General features: G+C 43.1%; 1 protein-coding gene across 3 annotated transcripts in view; it reads right to left on the reverse strand.

Annotated features, from left to right (window-relative positions):
* Positions 1-27,674, reverse strand: part of PIBF1 (progesterone immunomodulatory binding factor 1) — a 115,222-nt gene that overhangs the window by 83,753 nt on the left and 3,795 nt on the right. For all 3 annotated transcript variants that reach the window (XM_058184894.1, XM_058184895.1, XM_058184893.1), the window contains exons 4-9: positions 27,003-27,201; positions 24,785-24,904; positions 15,366-15,499; positions 10,062-10,170; positions 6,756-6,937; positions 4,254-4,379 (exon numbers count right to left, since the gene is read on the reverse strand). In XM_058184894.1, coding sequence (XP_058040877.1) covers positions 4,254-4,379; positions 6,756-6,937; positions 10,062-10,170; positions 15,366-15,499; positions 24,785-24,904; positions 27,003-27,201 — 870 coding nt within the window. The remainder of the gene's footprint in view (positions 1-4,253; positions 4,380-6,755; positions 6,938-10,061; positions 10,171-15,365; positions 15,500-24,784; positions 24,905-27,002; positions 27,202-27,674) is intronic.

Genomic DNA, 27,674 nt, shown 5'->3' on the forward strand with positions numbered 1-27,674 from the left:
CTCAACCACTCAAAAGGGAAACTCCAGAACCGGATTTCTCCATATAAAAGAGGAAAATATTTAGTTAATCTCTCTCTCTCTTTCTGTTTGCTTTTTAGTCATGTGCTTTTGAGCAGGGCAGCACGTGGCACTTATTAAGGCCCGTTTTAGATTTTTCATTCCATTTTATAACGCTAGACCTGTGGCAAGGAGAGGTGGCAGTGACAGCAAATCGGACTTTAGGGCTAAAAATGCAAAAGGAGAGATGTCCCCAACGGTGTTTGTTCTATGGTGGCAGCTTTTCAAATCAATGCTCCAAGGTTGCCTGTGGAACGTCAAAGAGCTGTGACGGTGCAATGGTTAGAATGCAGTATTGCAGGCTAATTCTGCCGAATGCCAGCAGTTCAAGTCTGACCGGCTCAATGGTTAGCCCTCCATCCTTCTGAAGTCGGTAAAATGAGGATCCAGATTGTCGGGGGCAATAGGCTGGCTCTGTAAACCACTCAGGGCTGTGAAGCATTGTGAAGCAGTATATAAGTATATAAGTCCGATGGCTATTCCTCAGTATGATATGTAGAAGCTCAGAGCTGGAAGGGGTCACAGCTACCTCTTTTTCCTTCTTTTCGAAGACTTCTCGCTTTGAAAAGAAGGCCAAGGAGGAGCATTTTGACATCTTTACAATGCAAGGAAAGGTTGGTGGTTACATGAAGTATCCAACGTGTGTCTACATGTGTAAGAGCGTGCAAAAGCAGCTAAATAGTGTACCCTTTAATTGCCCAAATTCAAAATGTGCCATTCCAATTGAGAGTGTGTACCATGTTTACACTTTCAGAGAGTTTCTCAATAAATTACCCACTGGAACGGTTAAAATCGAGGGAACAAACTCCAAGCGCTTTTTATTGCCATTCCGTGCAGCTCTCTCCTGCTCGCACTTACGGAAGTTAGTTCCTCTAACTGCAGCAGCTTCAGGAGCTGAGTTCCTTCACTGGGAATCTCTATTGCTTTATAATCACAATCCCTGTGAAGACGCCCATATTGAAATGAGCTGAAGTATCGGGGCCAGTTTAACGATACCGTAAAACCAATCACACACACACACAAAATCAATCTGGATAAAAATCAAAGTAACAATTCAAATCCACTTGCTGCCGTCATGGCAGGCAGCCTTCTCTTCTGGGAAAAGCCAGTGGTGGGTTTCAATTTTTTTTACTGTCAGTTCTGCGGGTGTGGCTTGGTGGGCGTGGCAGGGGAAGAATACTGTAAAATCTCCATCCCCTCCCCACTCCAGAGAAAGGTTACTGATGCTCTTCCATATGCTGGAGCACATGTTGGGAGGAGGGCCTGGAGCCTTGCACAATCCCTAAGGCACATTAAGGCTGACTAGAGTGGGCTTTATTTGCCAAGCATACATTTCACCCAAGGAGAAGGGATGTAACGATTCAGTTCTCTCTCTAGACTTTTTTGATGGAATAGTTTACTACTACTAGTTTACTAGTTTGCCCTGTTTATGCTTAGCCTTTGTTGTGACCCAGGCCCAAGTAGGCAGTAATAAACTTAGTCCGTGGAAAAATAAACTTTATTCCAACAGCTGGGAATTACTTCATTCCCAGCGTTGTTCAACTCAAAGTAAAACAAATGCCTCCCAAACACAAATTCTTCAGTTATCTCACAAACCTTAGTCCAATTAGGCAAACTAATTTTAACCGTGATAGCTCAGGCTGTAAGAAGCCTGTTATTAGAACACAGCACAGCAGCCTGCAATTACTGCAGGTTCAAGCCCGGCCTGAGGTTGACTCAGCCTTCCATCCTTTATAAGGTAGGTAAAATGAGGACCCAGATTGTTGGGGGGGCAATAAGTTGACTTTGTAAATATACAAATAGAATGAGACTATTGCCTTATACACTGTAAGCCGCCCTGAGTCTTCGGAGAAGGGTGGGATATAAATGTAAACAAATAAATAAATAAAAAAACTAAGACCGGTGGTCTTCCGGGTGCGATTCAAGGTTCTGGTTATCACCTTTAAAGCGCTCCATGGCATGGGACCGGGATATTTACAGGACCGCCTACTGCCATCGGTAACTTCCCATCGACCTGTGCGCTCCCACAGAGAGGGCCTCCTCAGGGTGCCGTCGGCCAGACAATGTCGGCTGGCGACCCCTAGGGGGAGAGCGTTTTCTGTGGGAGCTCCGGCCCTGTGGAATGAACTACCCGTTGGGCTACGACTTCTCCCTGATCTTCGGACCTTTAAGCGCGAGCTCAAAACCTTCTTTTTTCACCAAGCAGGGCTGGCCTGATACAGTTTTAATTGAATGTTTTAATGGGTTTTTTAAGGGGAATAATTTTATTAATAATTTTATTCAAAATTTTTTAAATTCTCAGCTTATTGAATATAGATTTTTAATGGTTATTGTATTTTAAACTTTTTTCGATATTTATGTTTTATTTTGCTGCACACCGCCCTGAGTCTTTGGAGAAGGGCGGTATAAAAATACAAATAATAAATAAATAAATAATAAATAAATAAACTGCTAAAGGCCCTTCCTGGCAAATGTCCAGAAGCCACAAAAACAAAGACATGCACAAAGCAGAGGACGCAGCTACAACGTTGTTTTCCGGCAAGCTGAAACACCTGTGCTGGTCTGTTTTAAGCTTTATGGGAGGGGCCAATCATCTCTTGGCCCTACTCCCGAGTTATCCTCTCTGCTTGAGCTGCTCTTGCCTTCTGGCAGCTCTTCTCATGCGTGTATTAGGAACAGGCTCCTCCTGTTTCTCTGCCTCACTACTATCAGTCTCTGGAGGCTCTGGAGTCTGCACCTCACTTCCCAATGGCCCTGGCCTCACCTCAGCCTCATCGCTGTCTGACTCCATTGCCAGTTCCGTAGGCTATTGACGGACCACAACAGCCTTCTTTTCGAAACCTAACTGCAATGACCAAGGTGAGTCCTTAGCAACTCAAAATAAACTGAAGCTTACCCATGTTGCCCTGAAAATAAGACCCAGTCTTATATTTTGGGGGGGCTCCAAAATAAGCACTAGGGCTTATTTTCAGGGGATGTCTTATTTTTTCTTCTGCTTGCTCACGGCCACAACAGGGCAGGAGGCCATGTGGCGTGCCAGTGCTGCCACTGCAAGGCAAGGGGAGTGCAGCTGTCCCGCGGGCCCTGCACTGGCTTATCTTGGGGTCAGGCCACCCATGCCCTGATACCTGCCTTGGCTCAGGGCCAAGGCTCCGGTGCCCCGCTTGGCCTCCTGCTCCGTTGCAGCCACGAGCAAGCAGAAGAAATGGGCGGGGTGTGTGGTTAACCTGGCTGCGGGAGGGGAGGGGCCCTGAGGTAAGCTGGTATGGGGCAAGTGGGGCACCTTCACCTGCACCTGCCTCGCCTCATCTTGTCAGCGGCACCACAAGCAACCAGATGGAATGGGCGGCCAGTCGGCTGTACAGACTCTTAAATAGGGTTTATTTTGGGGATAGGGCCAATATTAGGCATACGTGTAAAATCATGCTAGGGATTATTTTCGAGGTAGGTCTTATTTTCGGAGAAAGCTGGGTAGGACCCATCCTTCTGCTTAGTAGGCTTAAAATGCAGTACTTGTCTTTTTGGTAGCCACAATGCACAGGGAAAGAAGCAATCTGGAATTGAGGAAAAACTTCCTAAGAGTGAGGACAATTAACCAGTGGAACAACTTGTCTTCAGAAATTGTGGGCACTTCATCACTGGAGGTTTTTTAAGAAGAGTCTAGACCAGGGGTGTCAAACTTGCGGCCCGCGGGCTGGATACGTCATATGCTGGCCCCGCCCCTGCCCGATTTAGCAAAGTGGAAAAAAGTTCCAATACGTCAGGTGACGCCATGAGTTTGACACCCCTGGTCTAGACAGTCACTTATCTGAAATGGTATTGGTTCTCCTGCTTGAGCAGAGGGGTGGGGGGTTGGACTAGAAGACCTCCAAGGTCTCTTCCAGCTCTATTCTGATTCTGATTTTCTCCCTCCCTCTGGATCACAAAATTCCCTTTCCTGGGCCTCTGATTCCTGCTGCTGCTGCTGCTGTTCCTGGACTTTTTGCTTGTTTGTGTTCCTAGGCAACCAGGTCTCTTCCTTGTCTTCTCCCTCATGTTAGGGGGTTGAGAGGGGAAAAAAAATGGGTGGGGGGGAAGCAGAAGAGGAAAGGAATTTTGTATCCTGAATGAGGAATAGCCCACCCTGCCAGACTGGGATAAAGATGTATGCAATAGTCTTTATGGAGTCTGATGTCTAAAAATATCTTTTTACCAACCTGTTTTCCCGCTCGTACATTTCCTTTGTAGCTGTTCGAAGCTGATCTATCTCTTGGGATGTTTTCTGCCTTAACTGTTCCAGTTCCTCATGTAGTTTGTTTTCATACTCCGTTTTGTAGTGATCCCTTAGAAAACGATTTTTAAAACGTTACGATAAAACGGGTCAAAATTTATGAATAACTCTTTCTGACTTTGATAAAACTTGCTGAATGGTTAAGAGATGGTTGTTTGGGTTTTTTTCCCCTTAAAATATATGTTTTATTGATATATATTTTAAATAAACATAAAAAACTCAATATCGATATAAACAGTGTGTTGTCCGAGTACAATTCATTTTGAATAACCAAAAGCTAATAAAGTAGTAATCATAATAAGCATATCACGTTCACATAGCTTTTCCATACTAGAAAAACTTTTATTATATTATTAATCATTCTCTTAATCTTTTTAGTTTCTAACCTCTGTTTGTTAGTTAGCCATTGGTAAAACAAATCCCATGTTAAGAAGTGATCTGTTTCTTCCTTTTCCTTGATTTTTAATGTTAATTGTCTATCACTGCGCATTCTAATATTTTTTTTTATTAACTTTCATCTGTCGGGACCTCATCATTTTTCCATTGTTGTGCAATCACTATTCTTGCTGCTGTTAACACATGTAAGATTAGATATGTATTCCCTTTATTAAACAGTTCTGGTAAAATACCCCAAAGGAATAATCCTGGTCTAAATTCCATATGTTGCTTTATGATTTTTTTCTAACCATGTCTGTACCATATTTTGGTCTAATATTTTTTTTGGTCTTGTTTTAGGGTGTTTTTTTTGAGGTTTTTTGCTTGCAATTTGATCACTGTGTTTTGCCACCCAGAGTTGTATTTTGCAAGACGGACAGCCGTATAAATCTTTTAAGCAAATAAAGGAATAAATAAATGTGCTTTGCTTCTCTTCTTACTGAAATGACGTCAGCCGGCTGAGCTTAAGAATAATTAAAATGGCAGAAGAACTGATGAGTTTCCTTAAATAAAAAAAAAGAAGCCACTTCTTTCTAGGTTGTTGCAATATTACTATTACTACTTAAATTCCACACAAACACATACTCCTTCTCAGATAAATGAATATCAAAGCTGATAGCATTGCTTAACACTGTAGATAATACTATAATGGTTCTCTGAAGTAAAGAAATCACAGGATCAGTGCATTTTAAACACTATTTTTTTTTAAAAAATCAAGTTTCGTTACATTATCCACTTTTTAAGACCTGACAGTAAACTACCTTGGATAATAAGTTCCAATTTAATTAACAGGCTTAATCCCTGCATGTGTCCTTCCTCTTGCAAATAATAGAAAAACAGTTATGACATCAGTTGGTCCTTTTGCATTAAAAAAGGCAACCCAAGGGAAATCTGGTCAGAAACTAATCATAATTTACACACATCTCCATTATCTTTGAATAATCAATAGTAACAATTGCCATTGTTTTCTCTTACTCAGTTTTCCCAACCTCCTGTAGGTGAATTACTGTAATCCACCATGTTTTAAGAATTATAGCTGCAAACTCTTGGGTGCAAAGGAACTAGCAAGGAGTTTAATTTTGAGTGGAACCTCAAAAATAGTTTCCCCCCCCCTTCAAAAGCCAACGGGACTCTTTTATTCCTTGAGGAAGAAGAACACCTAAGATGATCAAAGGCCTGGAGACAAACCCATATGAAGAAAGGCTGCAGGTTTTGGGTCTGGCTAGTCTAAAGAAAAGAAGAATTAGGGGTGACATGATAGCAGTGTTCCAGTATTTGAGAGGCTGCCACAAAGAGGAGGGGGTCAAATTATTCTCCAAAGCACCAGAGGGCAGAAGAAGAAATAATGATTGGAAACTAATCAATGAGAGAAGCAACCTGGAATTGAGGGCAATTAACCAGTGGAACAACTTGCCTCCAGAAATCATAGGTGTCATTCTCCCATCACTGGGAGAAGAGACTGGACAGTCACTTGTCTGAGATGGTATAGGTTTTCCTGCTTGAGCAGGGGTCTGGACTAGAAGACCTCCAAGGTCCCTTCCAGCTCCCTTCTCTTCTCTTCTCTTCTCTTTCTCATCCAAAAAACTTCATCAGTTGTGATGTTTGGAGGTGGAAAATGGAAGGATAGGTAAAGACGGTTTCCTCCCCCCCCCACATCACAACTGATTGTGTTCCTTTTGTTCTCCTTCCTCAAAGAAAAAAACCAAAGTCTAGTTGCCTTTGGTGGGGAGGGGGACACTTTTTAGACCAGGGGTCTCCAACCTTGGCAACTTTAAGACTTGTGGACTTCAACTCCCAGAATTCTCTCCCAGAATTCAACTCCCAGAAAGCAAAGCTGGCTGAGGAATTCTGGGAGTTGAAGTCCACAAGTCTTAAAGTTGTCAAGGTTGGAGACCCCTGTTTTAGACAACTATGACCTGGATGACTAAGAATCTCCACAGACTTTCTGAAGGAACCATCTCTCGGTGCCGAAAGGATGAAGAAAAGGGCCTACCTGGATGTGACATATTTCTCATACATTTCTTCTCTGGCTTTTTTGGTGTCTTCTAGCTGCATGTGAAGCCTTTCGAGGCGGTCTTCTTCATGAGCACAACGGACGCTGAGCTCCATGTTCTGTCGGTTGAGGTAGTCCTTGTCCTTCTGCAGCAAAGTCACGGACTGTTGCAAAGCGGTAGCCTTTCCATTGGAAAAAAAAAAAAAACTCAGCAAAAACACCACACTTTAGATATCCTGTTCCCATAAACCAGTAGCCGATGGTAGTTGTTTTTAAATGCAGTCGGGTTGTTTTTGAGTTTCAAATGCAGTTGATGTCAAAAATGACTCTGTCTATTCCGATGCTGAAGGCAATAATGTAAACATGGAAATTTATGCTTGTCAGCCGGTCCTACTAACTCCCCCATTTGAATCTGTTTCAATGCACTTAGTGCTCAAAGCATTGTCAGAGACCCCACACATCCATTTCATGGTCTATTTCTGTTGCTTCTCTCTGGGAGGAGGTGTCGAAGTGTTTCTAGTTAGGACTACCAGAATTTGTTAAAGCTTTGTTCCCCAGGCCAGGGGTCTGCAAACTTGGCTCTTTTAAGACTTGTGGACTTCAACTCCCAGAGTTTCTCAGCCAGCAAAGCTGGCTGAGGAACTCTGGATGTTGAAGTCCTTAAGTCTTAAAAGAGCCAAGTTTGCAGACCCCAGCCCTAGGCCTTCCATCTGGTAAACTACAGTAGATTTTTTTTCTCGGCATGTACATGTATACATCCGAACTAGAGCTGCTGATCCAGTTCTACAGAGGAATTATTGAGTCTGTCATCTGCATCTCTATAACTGTCTGGTTTGGTTCTGCAACCCAGCAAGACAGACACAGATTTCAGAGGATCATTAGAACTGCAGAAAAAAAAATCCTACCAACCTGCCTTCCATTGAGGATCTGTATACTGCACTAGTCAAAAAGAGGGCTGTGAAAATATTTACAGACCCCTTACATCCTGGACATCAACTGTTTCAACTCCTACCCTCAAAACCAAAACAACTAGACACAAGAAGAGTTTTTTCCCGAACGCCATCACTCTGCTAAACAAATAATTCCCTCAACACTGTCAAATTATTCACTAAGTCTACATTCCTATTACTATTAGTCTTCTCATTGTTCCTGTCGCCTATCTCCTCCCACTTATGACTGCATGACTGTAACTTGTTGCTTATATCCTTATGATTTATATTGATATTGTTTCCTAGTATGATTTGATTGCTTATTTGTACCCTATGACTATCATTAAGTGTTTTACCTGTGATTCTTGATGAATGTATCTTGTCTTTTTATGTGCACCAAATACAAATTCTTTTGTGTGTCCAATCACACTTGGCCAATAAAGAATTCTGTTCTGTTCTGTTCTGTTCTGTTCTGTTCTGTTCTGTTCTGTTCTGTTCTGTTCTATTCTATTCTATTCTATTCTATTCTATTCTATTCTATTCTATTCTATTCTATTCTATTCTATTCCATTCCATTCCATTCTTATTTCTTTTCTATTCTATTCTATTCTATTCTATTCTATTCCATTCCATTCCATTCCATTCCATTCTTAATTCTATTCTATTCTATTCTATTCTATTCTATTCTATTCTATTCTATTCTATTCTATTCCATTCCATTCTTATTTCTTTTCTATTCTTTTCTATTCTATTCTATTCTATTCTATTCTATTCTATTCTATTCTATTCTATTCTATTCTATTCTATTCTATTCTATTCTATTCTATTCTATTCTATTCTATTCCATTCCATTCCATTCCATTCCATTCTTATTTCTATTCTATTCTATTCTATTCTATTCTATTCTATTCTAGACAATAATTTATAAATATATGATTGACATCTATGAAACTTATACATCCTTTTCACTCCTAGGGAGTGCTATTGTTTTTTTCTGGTATAAGAAAAAAATTAAGACGGACACCTGGCCTGTCAAAAGGGGAAACTAATATAGATTAATATCAAGATGGGATAATCAGCAGGTGAGTCACCTTTTATTGGAGGTTTCAGAGGAAAGAGGTGGATGGAGAGGAGAGGTGTGCTTGAGAAATTCCAACCTGACAATAAGCAGAGCCTTCTGTGGAAGGCTAACCACCTGGGTGCCTCTAGTTATACAGGTAGTTAAGAGACTTATGATTACAATTGAGTCCAACATTTCTGCTGCTGAGCGAGACAGTCGTTATGTGAGTTTGGCCCCAATTCAGGCTCTCTCCTGCCACGGTTGTTAAGTGAACCACTGTGGTCTCTTAAGTGAGTAACACCGTTGTTAAGTGAATCGGGCTTCCCCGTTGACTTTGCTTGTCCAAAGGGTCACCAAAGGGGATCATACGAACCCCGGGAGGCTGCAACCGTCGTACATGTGAACCAGTTGCCAAGGGTCTGAATTTTGATCACGTGACCGTGGGGGAAGGCTGCAACGGTCGTAAGAGTGAAAAACGGTCGTACGTCACTTTTTTCAGTGCCTTTGTAACTTTGAAATAAACGAACTGTTGTAAGCCCAGGACTTCCTTTATTCCAAAATAAGGTAAAGATAAGGTTCCCCTCGTACATATGTGCTAGTCATTCCCGACTCTAGGGGGCGGTGCTCATCTCTGTTTCAAAGCCGAAGAGCCAGCGCTGTCCGAAGACGTCTCCATGGTCATGTGGCCGACATGACTCAACACCAAAGGCGGCACGGAACGCTGTTCCCTTCCCACCAAAGGTGGTCCCTATTTTTCTACTTGCATTTTTTATGTGCTTTCGAACTGCTAGGTTGGCAGAAGCTGGGACGAGCAATGGGAGCTCACCCCGTTATGCGGCACTAGGGATTCGAACCACTGAACTGCCGACCTTTCAAACGACAAGATCAGCCTCTTAGCCACTGAGCCACCGCATCCCTTAGTCCGAAATACAACTGTAATAAACAATCTGCATGGGCAATTTTTTAAAACACACACACACACACATAAAAGTCTTCTGTTGCCACCTTTGAAGAAGAAGAAGAAGAAGAATAGAATTTATTGGCCAAGTGTGATTGGACACACAAGGAATTTGTCTTGGTGCATATGCTCTCAGTGTACATAAAAGAAAAGATACCTTCATCAAGGTACAACATTTACAACACAATTGATGATCAATATATCAATATAAATCATAAGGATTGCCAGCAACAAGTTATAGTCATACAGTCATAAGTGGAAAGAGATTGGTGATGGGAACTATGAAACGATTAATAGTAGTGCAGATATGGTATCGCTGACCATTTAAAGAAATGCTAAATGAGCTCTGAACACCTCACCTCTTTGGATATGTCATTCCTTTCGGCAGTTACGGCCTTATGGGAAACTTCCAGTATTTCGTATTTTCTTCGGAGCTCTGAAAATTCATGCTCAAAAGTATCCCGCTCACTGTTGAGAGAAGAACATACTTATTTTTATTTTATTTATTTATTTATTTATTATTTAGATTTTTATACCGCCCTTCTCCCGAAGGACTCAGGGCGGTGTACAGCCAGATTAAAAAACAGTACAATATACAAATTAAAACAAAATTAAAATAACATATTCTATAAATGGCCGAAAATTTAAAACCGTCAAATTTGACCCATAAAATTCATAAAAATACCCCAATTAAAATTATTAAAATTCGAAAAGTTTAAAAAATTAAGCCAGTCCCGCTTGGATAAACAAGTGCGTTTTCAATTCACGGCGAAAGGTCCGAAGGTCAGGTAATTGACGCAAACCAGGGGGAAGTTCATTCCAGAGGGTAGGTGCTCCAACAGAGAAGACCCTTCCCCTGGGGGCCGCCAGCCGACATTGCTTGGCGGATGGCACCCTGAGAAGACCGTCTCTGTGTGAGCGTACGGGTCGGTGGGAGGCATAAGGTAATAGCAGGCGGTCCTGTAAGTATTGTACCACCAGAAGCATTACAGAACCTCAGCTTTGAAGTTTCTAGCTCTTGTGCCAACTCCTCTTCGTGAGGAAATTCAACCCTTGCTGGCTTTCAGTTGTGATCAGAGGTAGTATTCAGACAGGTTCTGGCGAACCGGTAGCGGTGACTGTGGGTCACCCGCCTGGATGTAATACCGTCTTATTTAGCCACGTTTTCGAGGCCGGGCGCATGCGTGGAAGGCGTATATGAAAGGTGCATGCACAGCGAACATGTGGAAGGCCTGGTGCATGCACGAAAGGCATGCGCACGTGAGCGAATCAAGCGTGCGCGCGTGTGGCGAACCGGTGGCAACAATTTGTGAAACCCCATCCCTGGTTATGATCAGTGGAAGAATTATTAAGAGGAATTATTATTAACCTCTGTTCACATCTAAATTTGCTCTGTTGGCAGGACTTGGATTTTTTTTTTTTTCCAAAATACTTTCTGAAAAACCTGAATACACCAGAACCGAGAGGACAAGATTTGCCAAGAGCATCCACACAACAGCTACTGTATTTTTCGGAGTATAAGACGCACCTTTCTCCCCCCAAAAAAGAGGTGAAAATCTGGGTGCATCTTATACTCCGAATTTAGGCCTGTCCAGCTTCTCAAATGGTGGTTTCAGAGGCTGAAAAAAGCATCAGAAACGAAGCTTCAGAAAAGAAGCCCCTAAATAGAGCTTCAGAAAAAAAGCCCCTAAACAGAACTTCAGAGGCTTTTTTTCTGAAGCTCTGTTTCGGAGGCTTTCAGAGGCAGAGTTTCAAAAATTTCAGAGGCAGAAAAAAAAGCAAAAAACAAAACAAAAACAAAAACAAAAAACAAGGCACCGAGCTTATTCCAGGAGGCCAATCCACCTGCCAATCAGCTTTTTTCTTATTTTCCTCCCAAAAAACTATGGTGCGTCTTATACTCCAAAAAATACGGTATTTTAAACTCTTTGGTTTCAGCACAATTTCTTTCACAATGATCAGATTTGTGCTCCTGCCACAAATCCTATAAAAAAAAAAAAAAGAGAGAGAGAAAATTTCCTGTTGACCTGCTCATTGTCACAAGAGGAGGTTTCCGGCATGAATTAAGCAACTCTTCAAACGTCCGATGCTCGATTCAAAATAGAAGCATAAATCTTACAGGAAAAATAAAGGAAGTAGACAATTACGGAGCTCAACCCATCTTGCATTGGAAATTCCCTCTGATTACCGGTGGCTGGTGGCTCTTTAGCCTCTGCTTAAAAGCTGCTAAGAAAAGGAAGAATGTGATGTCAATTGTTCCATTATTCAGCAACTCATAAGGACCTGGAAGGTATTTTTAACCATAACTGCAGAGAAGAGCCGCAAAAATGATTAGGGGGCTGGAGGCTAAACTATATGAAGAACGGTTACAGGAATTGAGCATGGCTTGTTGAATGAAAAGAAGGACTAGGGGTGACACGATAGCAGCCTTCCAATATCTAAGAGGCTGTCACAAAGAAGAGGGGGTCCAGCTATTCTCCAAAGCACCTGAAGGCAGGAGAAGAAGCAATGGATGGAATGTCTATGGAGATTCCAGGTCAGGAGTGTCCCAAGGGTGCTTTTTCAAGAGTCAACTGGACTTTCTGGTTTTTCTTTGAAGATGTTTCGCTTCTCGTCCAAGAAGCTTCTTCAGCTCTGACTGGATGGCGGGGAACGGAAGGATTTATACTCTTTGCAGTCAGTTGGTCATTTACATTCTTCTAGAGCAGTGATGGCGAACCTTTTTTTCCTCGGGTGTTGAAAGCGCACACGTGTGTTGTGTCTCGCCCGCTCCCCCTGCCGCAGCCGGGCCCCTCTTATCTCCTGCCGGACGCTGATAGTTCAGAAGAATGTCCTGGCATGCCTCCAGGCCCCAGCCCTGGCACCATGCCCGGACAGGCTGAGCAAGACGAAGGGCCTGACGTGCCTTCAGCCCCCAGTCCTGGCACCATGCCCAGGCAAACAGAGCAATTAAACCCCTCCCCCACAGCATGTGAGCCTGAAGAATGTGAAGCCAGTCATGAGCTCAGATTACCAACAGCTGGAGGCTGGAGAGATCCTCGCTTCCGGAGAATTGAGAGGCGACGTCAGCAAAAAGAAGGGAGGGGCAGGCCTGGATAAGTGCTGAGTCATGGAGCCAGATCCCATGGCCTATATAAAGGATCTGCTTTCTGGCATTCTCTGAGTCAGGCAAAGTCTAACTTGGATTGCTGAAGTCACTTCCTGGTCTCCTGCCTGCCTTGAGAACTCTAATAGGACTTTGGCAAAGCTGCAGAGGCACGCTTGATACGGACTTCCCCGACCCGGCCGTCAGCGGAGGAGTGGGACACGACAACGTGTGAGTGACAAGGCACACACGTGTGCCGACACCCATAATGCAATACCGCCCCCTGCAGGCCCTGCCCCCCGTGCATGCACACCGCCCCCCCCCACGCCCCGGTTTTGGTCCAAAGAAGCTTCAGGGAGGCTTTCTAGTGTCAGAAAGAGTTTCAGAAAACCCCCTCCTGTAGAAAAGATTCCGAAGAAAACATTTTTCAAAGTCTTTTTACTAGCGTAGGTAAACTGGCACAATGGGGGAAACTCCGAATCTGGGGATCCGGGTTTATCCTCAGTAAGACAAAGTCCAAAATCACCACCCCCTTGACCCCTCTGCCGATCACATGCTCCAATCGCCAACCGTCCCATCTTGAGATATCACTCCGGCCACTCCTCCTCCAGATGCAGGCTCAGCCTGACCTTGACCGGCAGGAAGAATGTTATTATGTCTAATGGGCCCCTCTACCAAATCCCCCCTCCTACTTTCCCACACATGGGAAAGTGGCAGCGTGGAGGCCTCCGGCCTAGTATGGCTTCTTAAGCTGACAGCTAGCACAAAAACGGTGGCTAGGGGGCGCCACACACTCCTACCCTCTGCGCATGTGCACACACACCCCCCACCGTCCCCTGCACATGCACATGCGTCTCCCGGCAGAGACCTGAAAACCAGCTGGTCGAGGGGAGGCGCGCAGGCATGTGCGGTGGAGCTGACCTGGGCATCGACTTGCGTGCCCAGAGAGATCGTTCGGTGTGCCTTAGGTTCGCCATCACGGTTCTAGAGAGTCATTCAGGCCCCTTTGGGATGAGCACCCTTTGAATGGTGCGGGAGTATGAACGGCTTTCCAGAAACACTGCAGACTACAGGAACCATTTGCGCTTCATGTTGTGGTCTGTCAGCAGCCTACGGAGCTGGCAATGGAGTCGGACAGCGATGAGGCTGAGGTGAGACCAGGGCCATCGGGAAGTGAGGTGAGGACTCCAGAGCCTCCAGAGACTGATAATAGTGAGGCAGAGGAACAGGAAGAGCCTATTCCTAATGCACGCATGAGAAGAGCTGCCAGAAGGCAAGAGCAGCTCAAGCAGAGAGGACAACTCGGGAGTAGGGCCAAGAGATGATTGGCCCCTCCCATAAGGCTTAAAACAGACCAGCACCGGCGTTTCAGCTTTGCCGGAAAACAACGTTGTAGCTGCGTTTTCAGCTTCCTCTTCTGCTTCGTATACGTCTTTGTTTTTGTGGCTTTTGGACTTTGCAAGGAAGGGCCTTTGGCAGTTTGCCTAATTGGACTAAGGTTTATGAGATAACTGAGGAATTTGTGTTAGGAGGCATTTGTTTTAATTTGAGTTGAACAGTGCTGGGAATGAAGTAATTCTCAGCTGTTTGAATAAAGTTTGTTTTTTCACAGACTGAGTTTCCTACTATCTACTTGGGCCTGGGTCACAACATTTTAGTTTTGAGATGCAGACAACCCAGACTCATCCTCACAAATTGTGCCTGGGTTCAACACTGAAAGGTCACAGGGTAGAAAACCTCCTGCAGCCAAGAAAGCTTCACTCACTGCTCAGGGGACCCTGAGGACACAGAAAAATCTCCAAGAACTGAAAGAGCTTCTTTGGATGAGAAGTGAAACGTCTTCAAAGAAAAACCAGGAAGTTCAATCGCCTCCTGAAAAAGCACCTTTTGGGATAATCAAGAGAGATCCAATCCAAAATTTCCTGACAGTGAGAACAATTAATCAGTGAGAATGAATTGCCTCCAGAAGTTGTGGGTGCTGCAACACTGGAGGTTTTTAAGAAGAGATCGGGCAACCATTTGTCTGAAATGGGATAGGGTTTCCTGCCTGAGTGGGGGGATCGGAGTAGAAGACCTCTAAGGTCCGTGCCAACTCTGTTTATTCTGTTGTCAGACAAATCAAGTAATTTTGCAGCTTTAACGCGTGAAAAGATAGATGCTTGATCAAATAAATGTTACCGTGTTTCTCCGAAAATAAGACCCTGTCTTATATTTTTTTGAATCCTGAAATACTGGCCTTATTTTCAGGGAGGTCTTATTATTTGGGGGCATGTAGAACAAAACGGGGTTGCTCTTACCTGATTTCCAGCTCTGTCTCCCTAACCCTAACCAGAAGAAATGGTGGGGACCGGCTGCGCATGCACTTAAATATTTTCGGGGGAGGGCTTATTTTCAGAGGGGCTTATTTTAGCGCATGCGCTCAAAAGCCTAATTGGGCTTATTATCTGGGGAGGTCTTATTTTCAGGGAAACACGGTAGATAGTTTTGGATTTTAAAAGGGAAAACGGGTATGAACACAGGTCTATCAGATGCCACAAAGAGCCTGAAAGTCCTGTTTATGACTGGTGATAAAACTTACCTTTTTATTTTATCATAGTTCTCCTGTCTGTAGTCACCCTGCTGAATCATTTGTTTTGTATCAGCCAGTTCAATGGTTAAGCGCTGACATCGCACTTCAGCCTCCGACCGATTTTTTCGTTCCAATTCATAACTCTGGGGGGCACACACAAAAAAAGACCTTTATATTCAAAGCTCAACATTGTTTTTTTACTGGAGAGAAGTTTGTTTTGCTTTTTTCTTTCTTTGAGAGAAGTGGGCCATAAACACGAAGCTGAAACTTTTCTAATCATTGGAGGAGAGAAGATTGTAGGCAAACACATGATTAGCGTGTTTAAAGCAAGCAAATTAGCACCTAGGAGTACAGGAGGCTATTTTAAGGACAGCGAGAAAGAGCCTTCAACCCTGCAGAGAGCAACTTCAAGGCTATGAAGAAGTCCCTCCTTTCATTAGACCTGAAGATAACATGGAACCTGTCCAGGAAGTCAAAATCAACTCATTTTACTTTACAAGTCACTTTCTTTCAGTGCTGTTGTGGCTTTGAACCGTCACTAAATGAACTATTTTAAGTGGAAGACTATTTATTATATTTTTAATTTATCTTTATTTGACTTACTGTACTTTAACCCTTTATATCACACTAATCTTCAACAGATAATTAGAACTGCAGAAAAAAACTATTGCTACCAACCTGCCTTCCGTTGAGGATCTGTATACTGCACGAATCAAGAAGAGGGCCGTGAAAATATTTGGAGATCCCTCGCATCCTGGACATAAACTGTTTCAACTCCTACCCTCAAAACGACGCTATAGAGCACTGCACACCAGAACAACTAGAACAGTTTTTTCCCCGAAGGCCATCACTCTGCTAAACAAATAATTCCATCAACACTGTCAGACTATTTACTGAATCTGCACTACTATTAATCGTTTCATAGTTCCCATCACCAATCTCTTTCCACTTATGACTGTATGACTATAACTTGTTGCTGGCAATCCTTATGATTTATATTGATATACTGACCATCAATTGTGTTGTAAATGTTGTACCTTGATGAAGGTATCTTTTCTTTTATGTACACTGAGAGCATATGCACCAAGACAAATTCCTTGTGTGTCCAATCACACTTGGCCAATAAAATTCAATTCAATTCAATTCAATTCAATTCAATTCTATTCCATTCTATTCTATTCTATTCTATTCTATTTCAATCACTGGCCAGGCTAAGTAATGTAGCAGAATAATATTAATAGAATAAAATAGAATTCTTTATTGGCCAAGTGTGACTGGACACAGAAGGAATTTGTGTTTGGTGTATAGGCTCTTAGTGTACATAAGGAGAATAAAATACATTCATCAAGAACAAAAAGATACAACACTTAAGTGATAGTCAAGGTTACTAATAAGCTATCAAATTGTACTAGGAAACAAATAAAAACAATATAATCGAAAGATACAAGCAACATGGTTATAGTAATAAGTGGGAAGAGATAGATACTAGTAAGGAAGAGAAGAATAATAGTAGTGCAGACTTAGTAAATGGTTTGACAATGTTGAGGGAATTATTTGTTTAGCAGAGTGATGGCGTCGTTTTGAAGAAACTGTTCTTGTGTCTAGTTGTTCTGGTGTGCAGGGCTCTATAGCATCATTTTGAGGGTAGAAGTTGAAACAGTTTATGTCCAGGATGTGAGGAGTCTGTAAATATTTTCACAGCCCGCTTTTTGACTCGTGCAGTATACAGATCCTCAACGGAAGGCAGGTTGGTAGCAATAGTTTTTTTTCTGCAGTTCTAATTATTTGTTGAAGATTAGTGTGATATAAAGGGTTAAAGTACAGTAAGTCAAATAAAGATAAATTAAAAATATAATAAATAGTCTTCCACTTAAAATAGTTCATTTAGTGACGGTTCAAAGTCACAACAGCGCTGAAAGAAAGTGACTTGACTGTGTTTCACACTTATGACTGCTGCAGCGTCCCCAGGGTCATCTGTTTTACATTCGGATGCTTGACAACTGTTTCACATTTATGACAGTGTCCCGGGGTCATGGGATCCCCTTTTGAGACCTTCTGACAAGCCAAGTCCTTGGGGAAGCCAGATTCACCTAATGTTGTGTCTTGCCCGCCCTCAGAGCAGCCGGGGCCTTTTTACCTGCTCCCGAACACTGAGGAATGTATGCCTCCCGGCCCAAGTCCTGGCTCCATGCCCACACAAACTGCAGAAGAAGGAGCACCTCCCTCCCCCAGCCCTGACTCCATGCCCAGGCAAACGGAGCAGCTAGACCCCTCCCCCTCCTCCACAGCAGGTGAGCCTGAGGAGGGTTTACTCCCAACAACAGCTGATTGGAGTGACCCTCGCATCAGAAGATTGGATAGGCGGAGGCAACAGAAGGAAGGGAGGGGCAGGCCTTAATGAGTGCTGAGTCATGGAGCCACACCCCATGGCCTATATAAAGGATCTACTTTCTGGCAGTCTCTGAGTCAGGCAAAAGTCAAACTTATCTTGCTGAAGTCACTTACTGGTCTTCTGCCTGCTCTGAGGACTTTGCTAGGATTTTGGGCAGAGCTGCAGAGGCAAGCCTGATTCGGATTTCCCTGACCTGGCCGTCAGCGGAGGAGTGGGACACGACACCTAACAACCGAGTTGCTAACTTAATAATGGCAGTGATTCATGTAACAGCTGTGGCAAGAAAAAGTTTGTAGAATGGGGCAAACCTCGCTTAACCAATTTCTCACTGAGCAACATGAATTTTGGACTCAATTGTGATCGTACATCGGGGACGACCTGTATTAGACAATTTGGGGATATTTTAAGAGTCCATTTAAAGAGATAATCAGCTAGGACAGGGGTGTCAAACTCGATTTCATTGAGGGCTGCATCAGGATTGTGTTTGACCTTGGGGTGGGGGCTGGAGAAGGTGTGGCCGGGGTGGACGTGGCCAATTCGACATCACTTTTGTTGGGGGCACCTGTGGTGGCCAAGTGCTAAGGCAGGACTTCCCTCAGACCTTCTCTCACATTCGTTATAATCCTCCTTCCTTCCTTCCTTCCTTCCTTCCTTCCTTCCTTCCTTCCTTCCTTCCTTCCTTCCTTCTTCTTCGTTCCCCTTTCCTTATTTGTCCTTCCTTGCTATCTTCCCATCTTTTTCTTTTTCTTTGTCTTTCCTCTTTCCCTTTCTCCTTTCCTGTCCCTTCTTACTCAAATGCAAAAACGGAAACATTCCTCTTTTTGTTTTGTTTTTAGTTTGTTTTGCTAGCCCTCTGCCAGTGAAAATGGAGCCCGGGGGTGGGTGGGTGTCGCGTGAGGCACCCCCAGGCCCCGTTTTCAGCCATGATGGCCTCCTGCAGCTCTCTGGTAGTGAAAACGGACCTCAGCAGCTCCGTTTTCGCTGGCAGAGGGTCGCCCGCGGCCCTCCTGAGCTCAGCTTTCAATGGCAGAGGCACTGCGGGCTGGTCCTTTGCTGTTTCCAGGATGGCCCTGTGGGTTAGTTCAAAACACCCTGCAGGCCGGATCTGGCCCACGGGTCTCAGGTGTGACACCCTTGAGCTAGGAGGTAGCTAAAGTAAGGATTCCGTGGCAATCTGAAACCAAATTCAGGTTGGCCTTCACTGCATCTTTACCCTTGCCCATCATTCAGGAGCGTTAAAAAGGATGGCACGTGAACCCTGAATTATTCCCAATGGGAGCCTTTTACTTTACACTTAATCCTCCTGAAAATGCATCTTCTTACGTGCTCTCCAAATCACCCTGTTTGTACGCCAACGGGAGAGATGTGAATCTTTCCCTGAGGCCTACTGACCTGTTATATATATCTTTGTTTCAATTCCTACCCTCAAAACGACGCTATAGAGCCTTGCACACCAGAACAACCAGACACAAGAACATTTTTTTCCTGAACGCCATCACTCTGCTAAACAAATAATTCCCTCAACACTGTCAAACTATTCACTAAGTCTGCACTACCATTAATCTGGTCATCGTTCCCATCACCCATCTCCTTCCACTTATGACTGTATGACTGTAATTTTGTTGCTTGTATCCTTACGATTTATATTGATATTGTTTCCTGATTGCTTATTTGTACTCTATGACTATCATTAAGTGTTGTACCTTATGATTCTTGACGAATGTATCTTTTCTTTTATGTACACTGAGAGCATATGCACCAAGACAAATTCCTTGTGTGTCCAATCATATTTGGCCAATAAAGAATTCTATTCTATTCTATTCTATTCTATTCTATTCTATTCTATTCTATTCTATTCTATTCTATTCTTAGCAAAGAGAGCCTACCAAGGAAATCTGTAGTGTACTGCCAAGCTTCTTTACAGTATAGATCAAGCTGTATCAGAAGTGCAAGGCAAACTTTCAGCATTCAGCAATAAGGAAGGAACCCGATTTCTTCCTAAAGTGGTCTAGGATTCGCCTTCTGATTCAAATTCTGGCCTCTGCTAGTTAAAATCCTCTTAGTAAGCACTGAGAACAATTATTAAAAACTGCACATAAGCTCTTCCCAAAGCAGCAGCAGAACTCCTAAGTACGTTATCAGCAAAATAAAGGCAGCAAAAAGGCATGAAACACCTAGCAGGTATTTATAATGATTATAGCTATTTCAGGTTTGTTAAGAATTAAATGCCAGATTTGTTTCTCAGCAAGGGTGCCAATATTTTATACTTCTGTTAGAGAACTCAAAACCGTAGAAATGGTGGTAGGCTTTAGGAGAAACCCTTCCATACTTCCACCTCTCACAATACTTGACAACACAGTATCAACAGTAGAAACCTTCAAATTTCTAGGTTCTATCATATCGCAAGATCTAAAATGGACAGCTAACATCAAAAACATCATTAAAAAAGGACAACAAAGAATGTTCTTTCTGCGCCAACTCAGTAAGCTCAAACTGCCCCAGGAGCTGCTGATTCAGTTCTACAGAGGAATTATTGAGTCTGTCATTTGCACCTCTATAACTGTCTGGTTCGGTTCTGCAACCCAACAAGAAAAACACAGACTTCAGAGGATAATTACAACTGCAGAAAAAATAATTGCTACCAACCTGCCTTCCATTGAGGACCTGTATACTGCACGAATCAAGAAGAGGGCCGTGAAAATATTTACAGACCCTCGCATCCTGGACATAAACTGTTTCAACTCCTACCTCAAAACGACGCTATAGAGCACTGCACACCAGAACAACTAGACACAAGAACAGTTTTTCCCGAAGGCCATCACTCTGCTAAACAAATAATTCCTCAACACTGTCAGACTATTTACTGAATCTGCACTACTATTAATCGTTTCATAGTTCCCATCACCAATCTCTTTCCACTTATGACTGTATGACTATAACTTGTTGCTGGCAATCCTTATGATTTATATTGATATATTGACCATCAATTGTGTTGTAAATGTTGTACCTTGATGAAGGTATCTTTTCTTTTATGTACACTGAGAGCATATGCACCAAGACAAATTCCTTGTGTGTCCAATCACACTTGGCCAATAAAATTCTATTCTATTCTATTCTATTCTATTCTATTCTATTCTATTCTATTCTATTCTATTCTATTCTATTCTATTCTATTCTATTCTATTCTATTCTATTCTATTCTTAGCAAAGAGAGCTACCAAGGAAATCTGTAGTGTACTGCCAAGCTTCTTTACAGTATGGATCAAGCTGTATCAGAACTGCAAGACAAACTTTCAGCATTCAGCAATAAGGAAAGAACCCGGTTTCTTCCTAAAGTGGTCTAGGATTCGCCTTCTGATTCAAATTCTGGCCTCTGCTAGTTAAAACCCTCTTAGTAAGCACTGAGAACAATTATTAAAAACTGCACATAAGCTCTTCCCAAAGCAGCAGCAGAACTCCTAAGTACGTTATCAGCAAAATAAAGGCAGCAAAAAGGCATGAAACACCTAGCAGGTATTTATAATAATTATAGCTATTTCAGGTTTGTTAAGAATTAAATGCCAGATTTGTTTCTCAGCAAGGGTGCCAATATTTTATACTTCTGTTAGAGAACTCAAACCGAGAAATGTTGGTAGGCTTTAGGAGAAACCCTTCCATACTTCCACCTCTCACAATACTTGACAACACAGTATCAACAGTAGAAACCTTCAAATTTCTAGGTTCTATCATATCGCAAGATCTAAAATGGACAGCTAACATCAAAAACATCATCAAAAAAGCACAACAAAGAATGTTCTTTCTGTGCCAACTCAGGAAGCTCAAACTGCGCAAGGAGCTGCTGATTCAGTTCTACAGAGGAATTATTGAGTCTGTCATTTGCACCTCTATAACTCTCTGGTTCGGTTCTGCTACCCAACAAGAAAGATACAGACTTCAGAGGATAATTAGAATTGCAGAAAAAATAATTGCTAACAACCTGCCTTCCATTGAGGACCTGTATACTGCACGAGTCAAAAAGAGGGTTGTGAAAATATTTATAGACCCCACACATCCTGGACATAAACTGTTGCAACTCCTATCCTCAAAACAACGCTATAGAGCACTGCACACCAAAACAACTTGATACAAGAACAGCTTTTTTCCGAATGCCATCACCCTGCTAAACAAATAATTCCCTCAATACTGTCAAACTATTCACTAAGTCTGCATTACTATTAATCTTCTCATGATTCCTATCACCCATCTCCTTCCACTTATGACTGTATGACTATAACGTTGCTGGCAATCCTTATGATTTATATTGATATATTGACCATCAATTGTGTTGTAAATGATGTACCTTGATGAAGGTATCTTTTCTTTTATGTACACTGAGAGCATCTGCACCAAGACAAATTCCTTGTGTGTCCAATCACACTTGGCCAATAAAATTCTATTCTATTCTATTCTATTCTATTCTATTCTATTCTATTCTATTCTATTCTATTCTATTCTATTCTATTCTAACTGAATTTTTCTCTCAGTTATATTAGAGGGGTCTAATCTGTGACCTCTCCCCCCCACCCCAAAAAAAAAAAGCCAGCAAAAGAAACCAAGTTAAGTGAAAGCACAGTGGAGGTAACTCTCCGCCTTCACACGCTCTGAATTAAGAGCGATTCCCTGAACAGCCTGGGCGAGAGGCACGATGGCGGAAGGCCAGTCCAGTTGGCTAAACACCAAAATAGTTGAAATGCTTTGTGGACGGGGAGGTGAAGCTCAACTTCACCTACTGATCTTCTTTAATCTCTGGAGTCAAGAAGATCCTCTCTCCAGACTCTGGAGACTTTGCAACCAATGAGGAGATACTGACCCCAAGTGGTCAAAAAAAGGAAAAAGAAAAGAAAAGACAAAGGCACCCAGGGAGGAATTTCATCACCGTGTCCCAAAGCGCTTCATTCACTGGGGCCTCCCCATGGATGAAATTCAAACCCTTAGCCACTGTTTCAGGAGGCAGCTTCTATGTTAGCTGGGGATGAAGTAAAAGCTCACTTTCCCAAGTTTGCCCTTTCTTCCTCCGGTCAATGAATGAAAAGGAGAGGAAGCTGTGAGCAACAGCACTTAGACTTATATACCGCTTTACAGTGCTTTACAGCCCTCTTTAAACAGTTGACAGAGTCAGCCTATTGCCTCCCAGCAATCTAGGTCCTCATTTGACCCACCTCGGAAGGATGGAAGGCTGAGTCAACCTTGAGATTTGATCTGCTAAATTGCAGGCAGCCGGCAGGCAGCAGAAGTAGCCTGCAGTACTGCACCAGGGGTGAAAATCCAGCAGGTTCTGGAGAACCGGTAGCAGAAATTTTGAGCAGTTCGGAGAACCAGCAAATACCACCTCTGACTGGCCCCAGAGTGGGGAGGGAATGGAGATTTTGCAGTATCCTTCCCCTGCCACACCCACCAAGCCACGCCCACAGAACCGGTAGTAAAAAAATAAATTGGATTTCACCACTGTACTGCACTCTAACCACTGCGCCACCAAGATTCTTGAAAGTTGCTTCTTGGTTTGAACTGGACATGACGTGGGAGCGCTAGACAAACATAGAGAAGCTGACAATCAAACAAGCAACAACGACAAAAAACAAACAAACACCATCACAGCCACCGTCTTGTCTTTTTTCTTTTAACCACACCTTGTCGCCATCCCCGGTAAGGAATGGGACAAATTGCCACGCCCAAGTCGCCGCAGGAGAACTTGCCATGGCCAACTCGCCGCAGGACAATTTAACAATTCTATTTAATTACTTAAAATAAATCAACTCCTGTTTCAACTCCTACCCTCAAAACGACACTATAGAGCACTGCACACCAGAACAACTAGACACAAGAACTGTTTTTTCCCGAAGGCCATCACTCTGCTAAACAAATAATTCCATCAACACTGTCAGATTATTTACTGAATCTGCACTACTATTAATCGTCTCATAGTTCCCATCACCAATCTCTTTCCACTTATGACTGTATGACTATAACTTGTTGCTGGCAACCCTTATGATTTATATTGATATATTGACCATCAATTGTGTTGTAAATGTTGTACCTTGATGAAGGTACCTTTTCTTTTATGTACACCGAGAACATATGCACCAAGACAAATTCCTTGTGTGTCCAATCACACTTGGCCAATAAAAATTCTATTCTATTCTATTCTATTCTATTCTATTCTATTCTATTCTATTCTATTCTATTCTATTCTATTCTATCAATAATTTTAATTTTGGCCGTTCACATTTCATTCTGTCCCTTCTTTTGACATCCTTTCCATTCTACTATTTCTTTAATATTCATGTAACTTTTGTCCTGCGGCGAGTTCTCATAGACTCCTCCCGGTAGCAGAAATCCAAAAGTTTCAATACTGTTGTGACCTGTCGGCTGCCGGCCCCTCCAGCAGCCAGATCAGAGGAGGAGGAGTGGAATCAGAGCTCCAAAGGTGAAGAGAACATGGAGTAGCAGAAAGAAAGACAGAGGCAGAGCCTGGGCCACCCATTAGCCCTCAGATGGAGGCTCAACAGCCCCCAGGTCTGGAGGTGGCTGATGAGGAAGAGGAGGAACACCTGGGTCGAGTGCCCGACATGTAGATGCACAGAAGGCAGTGGAGAGGAAAGTAGTGGAAATCTATGGACCGTTCCTTGGGAAGGAAGAGCTACCGCTGCTAGCGAGGCCCCACCCTAGTTCTGAGGATAAAAGGCAGGGGGCGGAGAGGAATAGATGAGGAAGACTATTCATCTTCTGGCTGGATGGACTTGTTAGCCTGAGGTGAGAGAGAAACTTTTTGCCGAGGCTGCCAGCATTCCAAAGATTAAAAGAATCTTTGAGTTAGCTTCAGAGGGTTTGTCTGAGGGTTTTGGGATTGCACCAAACAACCGGAGCTCCTCAGGTTAAACTTGGCCCCAGAAATCACATTAACGACCCACTAGGAAAGAAGACATTGGAATATGTGCTGAGCATCGAGAGCCGCAGCAGCTTCCGAACGAGGCCTGGAAGAGAAGAGGGAAATACACACCTCTAACAAGTGCTTGAGCTGAGACTTGTACTCGTTCAGTTCTTCCCAGGCAGCCTCCTTCTTGGCCCGCAGTTCGCCGATCTCATTTCTTAAAGGATGCACCGCTTCGTAGAATCTAATCTGGAGGCACAAAAAGCAATCGCAGGGCATTATCTTTCAAAGTTTAAGTGGAAGAGCGATGAATATTTTATATCTTTTCTCTTCCCCAAACTGACTGCACATCAGGGCTGAGCTGCCAGGCAGGAATTTTGACTTTTAGAATTCTCTGCAAAGCACTTAAAAAAAAAGGCAGAAGGGGAAACCGTTGTTCCGTCGGGAGCCCCTTCCCTTTCAGGGCGATCTGCCAGGAGCTGCACCATCCATGCTTTAGCCCCTCTTCTTTCCCACATGCACATCCAGCGGGAGGGAGGGATGGAAGAAGGGAGGGAGGCTGGAACCCACAGCTCATAAAGGTTTTCTGAAATCAGACTGCAGGTTTCCTAGCCCTGCAAATCTGAAGGGGAAAGGAAGTGCTGCTGGGGAGCAACAGTGTAATGGTGAGGCCAGCATTAAAAAAGTCGATTATCTTCCGCACGTTACATTCACAGTTTACAGGTAATCGACAGAATATGTTTGGTGTTCGCAGGCAGTCATCGACTTACAACCACGACGGAGCCCAAAATTTCTCTCGTTAAGCGAGATAGTTGTTCAGTGAGTTTTGCCGAGGGGTGAAATGTAAAATTTGTTACTACCGGTTCTGTGGGCGTGGCTTGGTGGTGGTGGTGGGTAATGTGACTGGGTGGGGGTGGGCAACTTTTTTTTACTTTTAAAAGCATTTTTTCTACAACCTCTTCTGCCGGAGAGGTTGTAAAAAATGCTTTTAAAAGCCTCTGATGATCAGGCAACTCAGCTGGGATCGCCAGAGGAGCCTTTTAAAAGATTTTTTTTCTACAACCTCTTGAAGAAGTTAAAAAATGCTTTTAAAAACCTCTGATGATCCCAGCTGAGCCGCGCAATCATCAGAGGCTTTTTTTTTTTACTTTTAAAAGCATTTTTTGGACCGAAGAAAAAATGCTTTTAAAAGTAAAAACAAAACAAAACACACCTCTGATGATCGCGTGGCTCAGCTGGGCATGGGGGGCGGAGGGGGGGGGCAGGGATTTTTGCTACCGGTTCTCCGAACAATCTGCTGCCATCGCTACCGGATTGGGTGATCCAGTCCGAACCAGGAGCATTTCACCCCTGGTTTTGCCCCATTTTATGACCTTTCTTGCCACAGTTGTTAAACGGATCGTGGCAGTTGTTATGTTAGGAACACGGTTGTTAAGCGAATTAGCTCACTGACTGAGTCAGAAGAGCACAAAAAGGGGAGCAGAGGACCCCGGGGGATACTGCAGCGATCATAAATATGAACCAGTTGCCAAGCATCTGAATTTTTCTGAATCCCGTGACCAGAGGGACGCTGCCAACGATCATAAGTGTGAAAAATGGTCATAAGTCACTTTTATCAGCACTGCTGCAACTTCAAATGGTCACTGAGTTTTTAAGCTAAGGACCACCTGTAATTGGCTATCTGATTTGCCCACCCTCGATTCCCGCTTGCCGGATCATGGGCAGCTTCTGTCAAGTCACCTAGTCCAGGGGTCTCCAACCTTGGCAACTTTAAGCCTGGGAGTTGAAGTCCGCCAGGCTTAAAGTTGCCAAGGTTGGAGACCCCTGACCTAGTCGATAAGAAACTAAGGGCAAGAATTCTTGGAACTGGTCAAACAGCCTGACAAAGTTAGAATGTCCTGTACACTAAAGGGGGAAAAAAAATTACACAAAGTTGTAGTCATCTGCTGTGACTAAAGAGATGAGAATGAGTTGGATAAAAGCTACTGAGGAAAGGTACGTTAACAGAAAAGATAGAAACTAAGGAGACAAACTTGGATGGGCCTATACCCAAACCAGAATTTTTTAAAATGCAAATATCCCTCTTATAGTTTATTCCAGAATTTACCAACAATTACAAAGCCTATTCCATTCCATTCTATTCATATTCCACTCCACTCTAACTCTACGCCACGCCATTCTGCATTCTATTATTATTGTTCTGTTCTGTTCTATTTCATTGCACTGCGTTGCACTCCACTCCACTCCACTCTAGTCATTTCTATTTCTATTTCTATTTCTATTTCTAGTTCTAGTTCTGTCCAGTCTATTCCCCCTTTTTCTTTGCTTGTTCTATTCAAGCACTTACAGACACGTATTCAGGAATGGAAAGTTCATCTTCTGGAAGAGATTTGAGTTTGGCGTAATATTCTTCGTTCAATTCAAGGTCACGCAGGCTACGACGTATATCTCCAGAGCGCTCTAGTAACTGGTGATTGTTCTTTTCTAGTTGCCTTTGGCGCATTAAGATGGTTTCCATTTCTTGTTTCATTAGTTCTTGATGTTTTCTAGGAAAAGAGTTGATTGTTACTTACCTAAAAAGGGACTTATTCCAGGCAATACCATTAATACTTCTGAGTTGAACAAAAGTCTACCCCCATTTGCGGAACAATTATTTTAATGATAGTTAAATAAGACACAATGCATAAGCCTGAATTATTTATGCTGTTTTTAACCACGACAATGAGAAACATACATAGCCTTTTGCTTTTAACTGTAAAAAAAAAAAAAGCCCGATTCAAAAATTCAGCGCTTTTATTTTCAACAGTTGATTGAATGAGAGCGTGGTGCCTGATTTTTCAGACCAACAAGGCTACTACAATTCCTACAGAATAGAAATGTGCAATGTAACCCTATGGATTTTTATTCAGAAGGCCTAGGAAAAGAGTGTCAAACTTGCGTCATCACCATGTCGTCATGTGACTTATCGCGACTTCCCCTTCACTAAACCGGTAGTGGGCGTGGCCAGCACGTGACACAT

Source organism: Ahaetulla prasina, chromosome 5 (assembly GCF_028640845.1).
Source record: "Ahaetulla prasina isolate Xishuangbanna chromosome 5, ASM2864084v1, whole genome shotgun sequence".
NCBI lineage: Eukaryota > Metazoa > Chordata > Lepidosauria > Squamata > Colubridae > Ahaetulla > Ahaetulla prasina.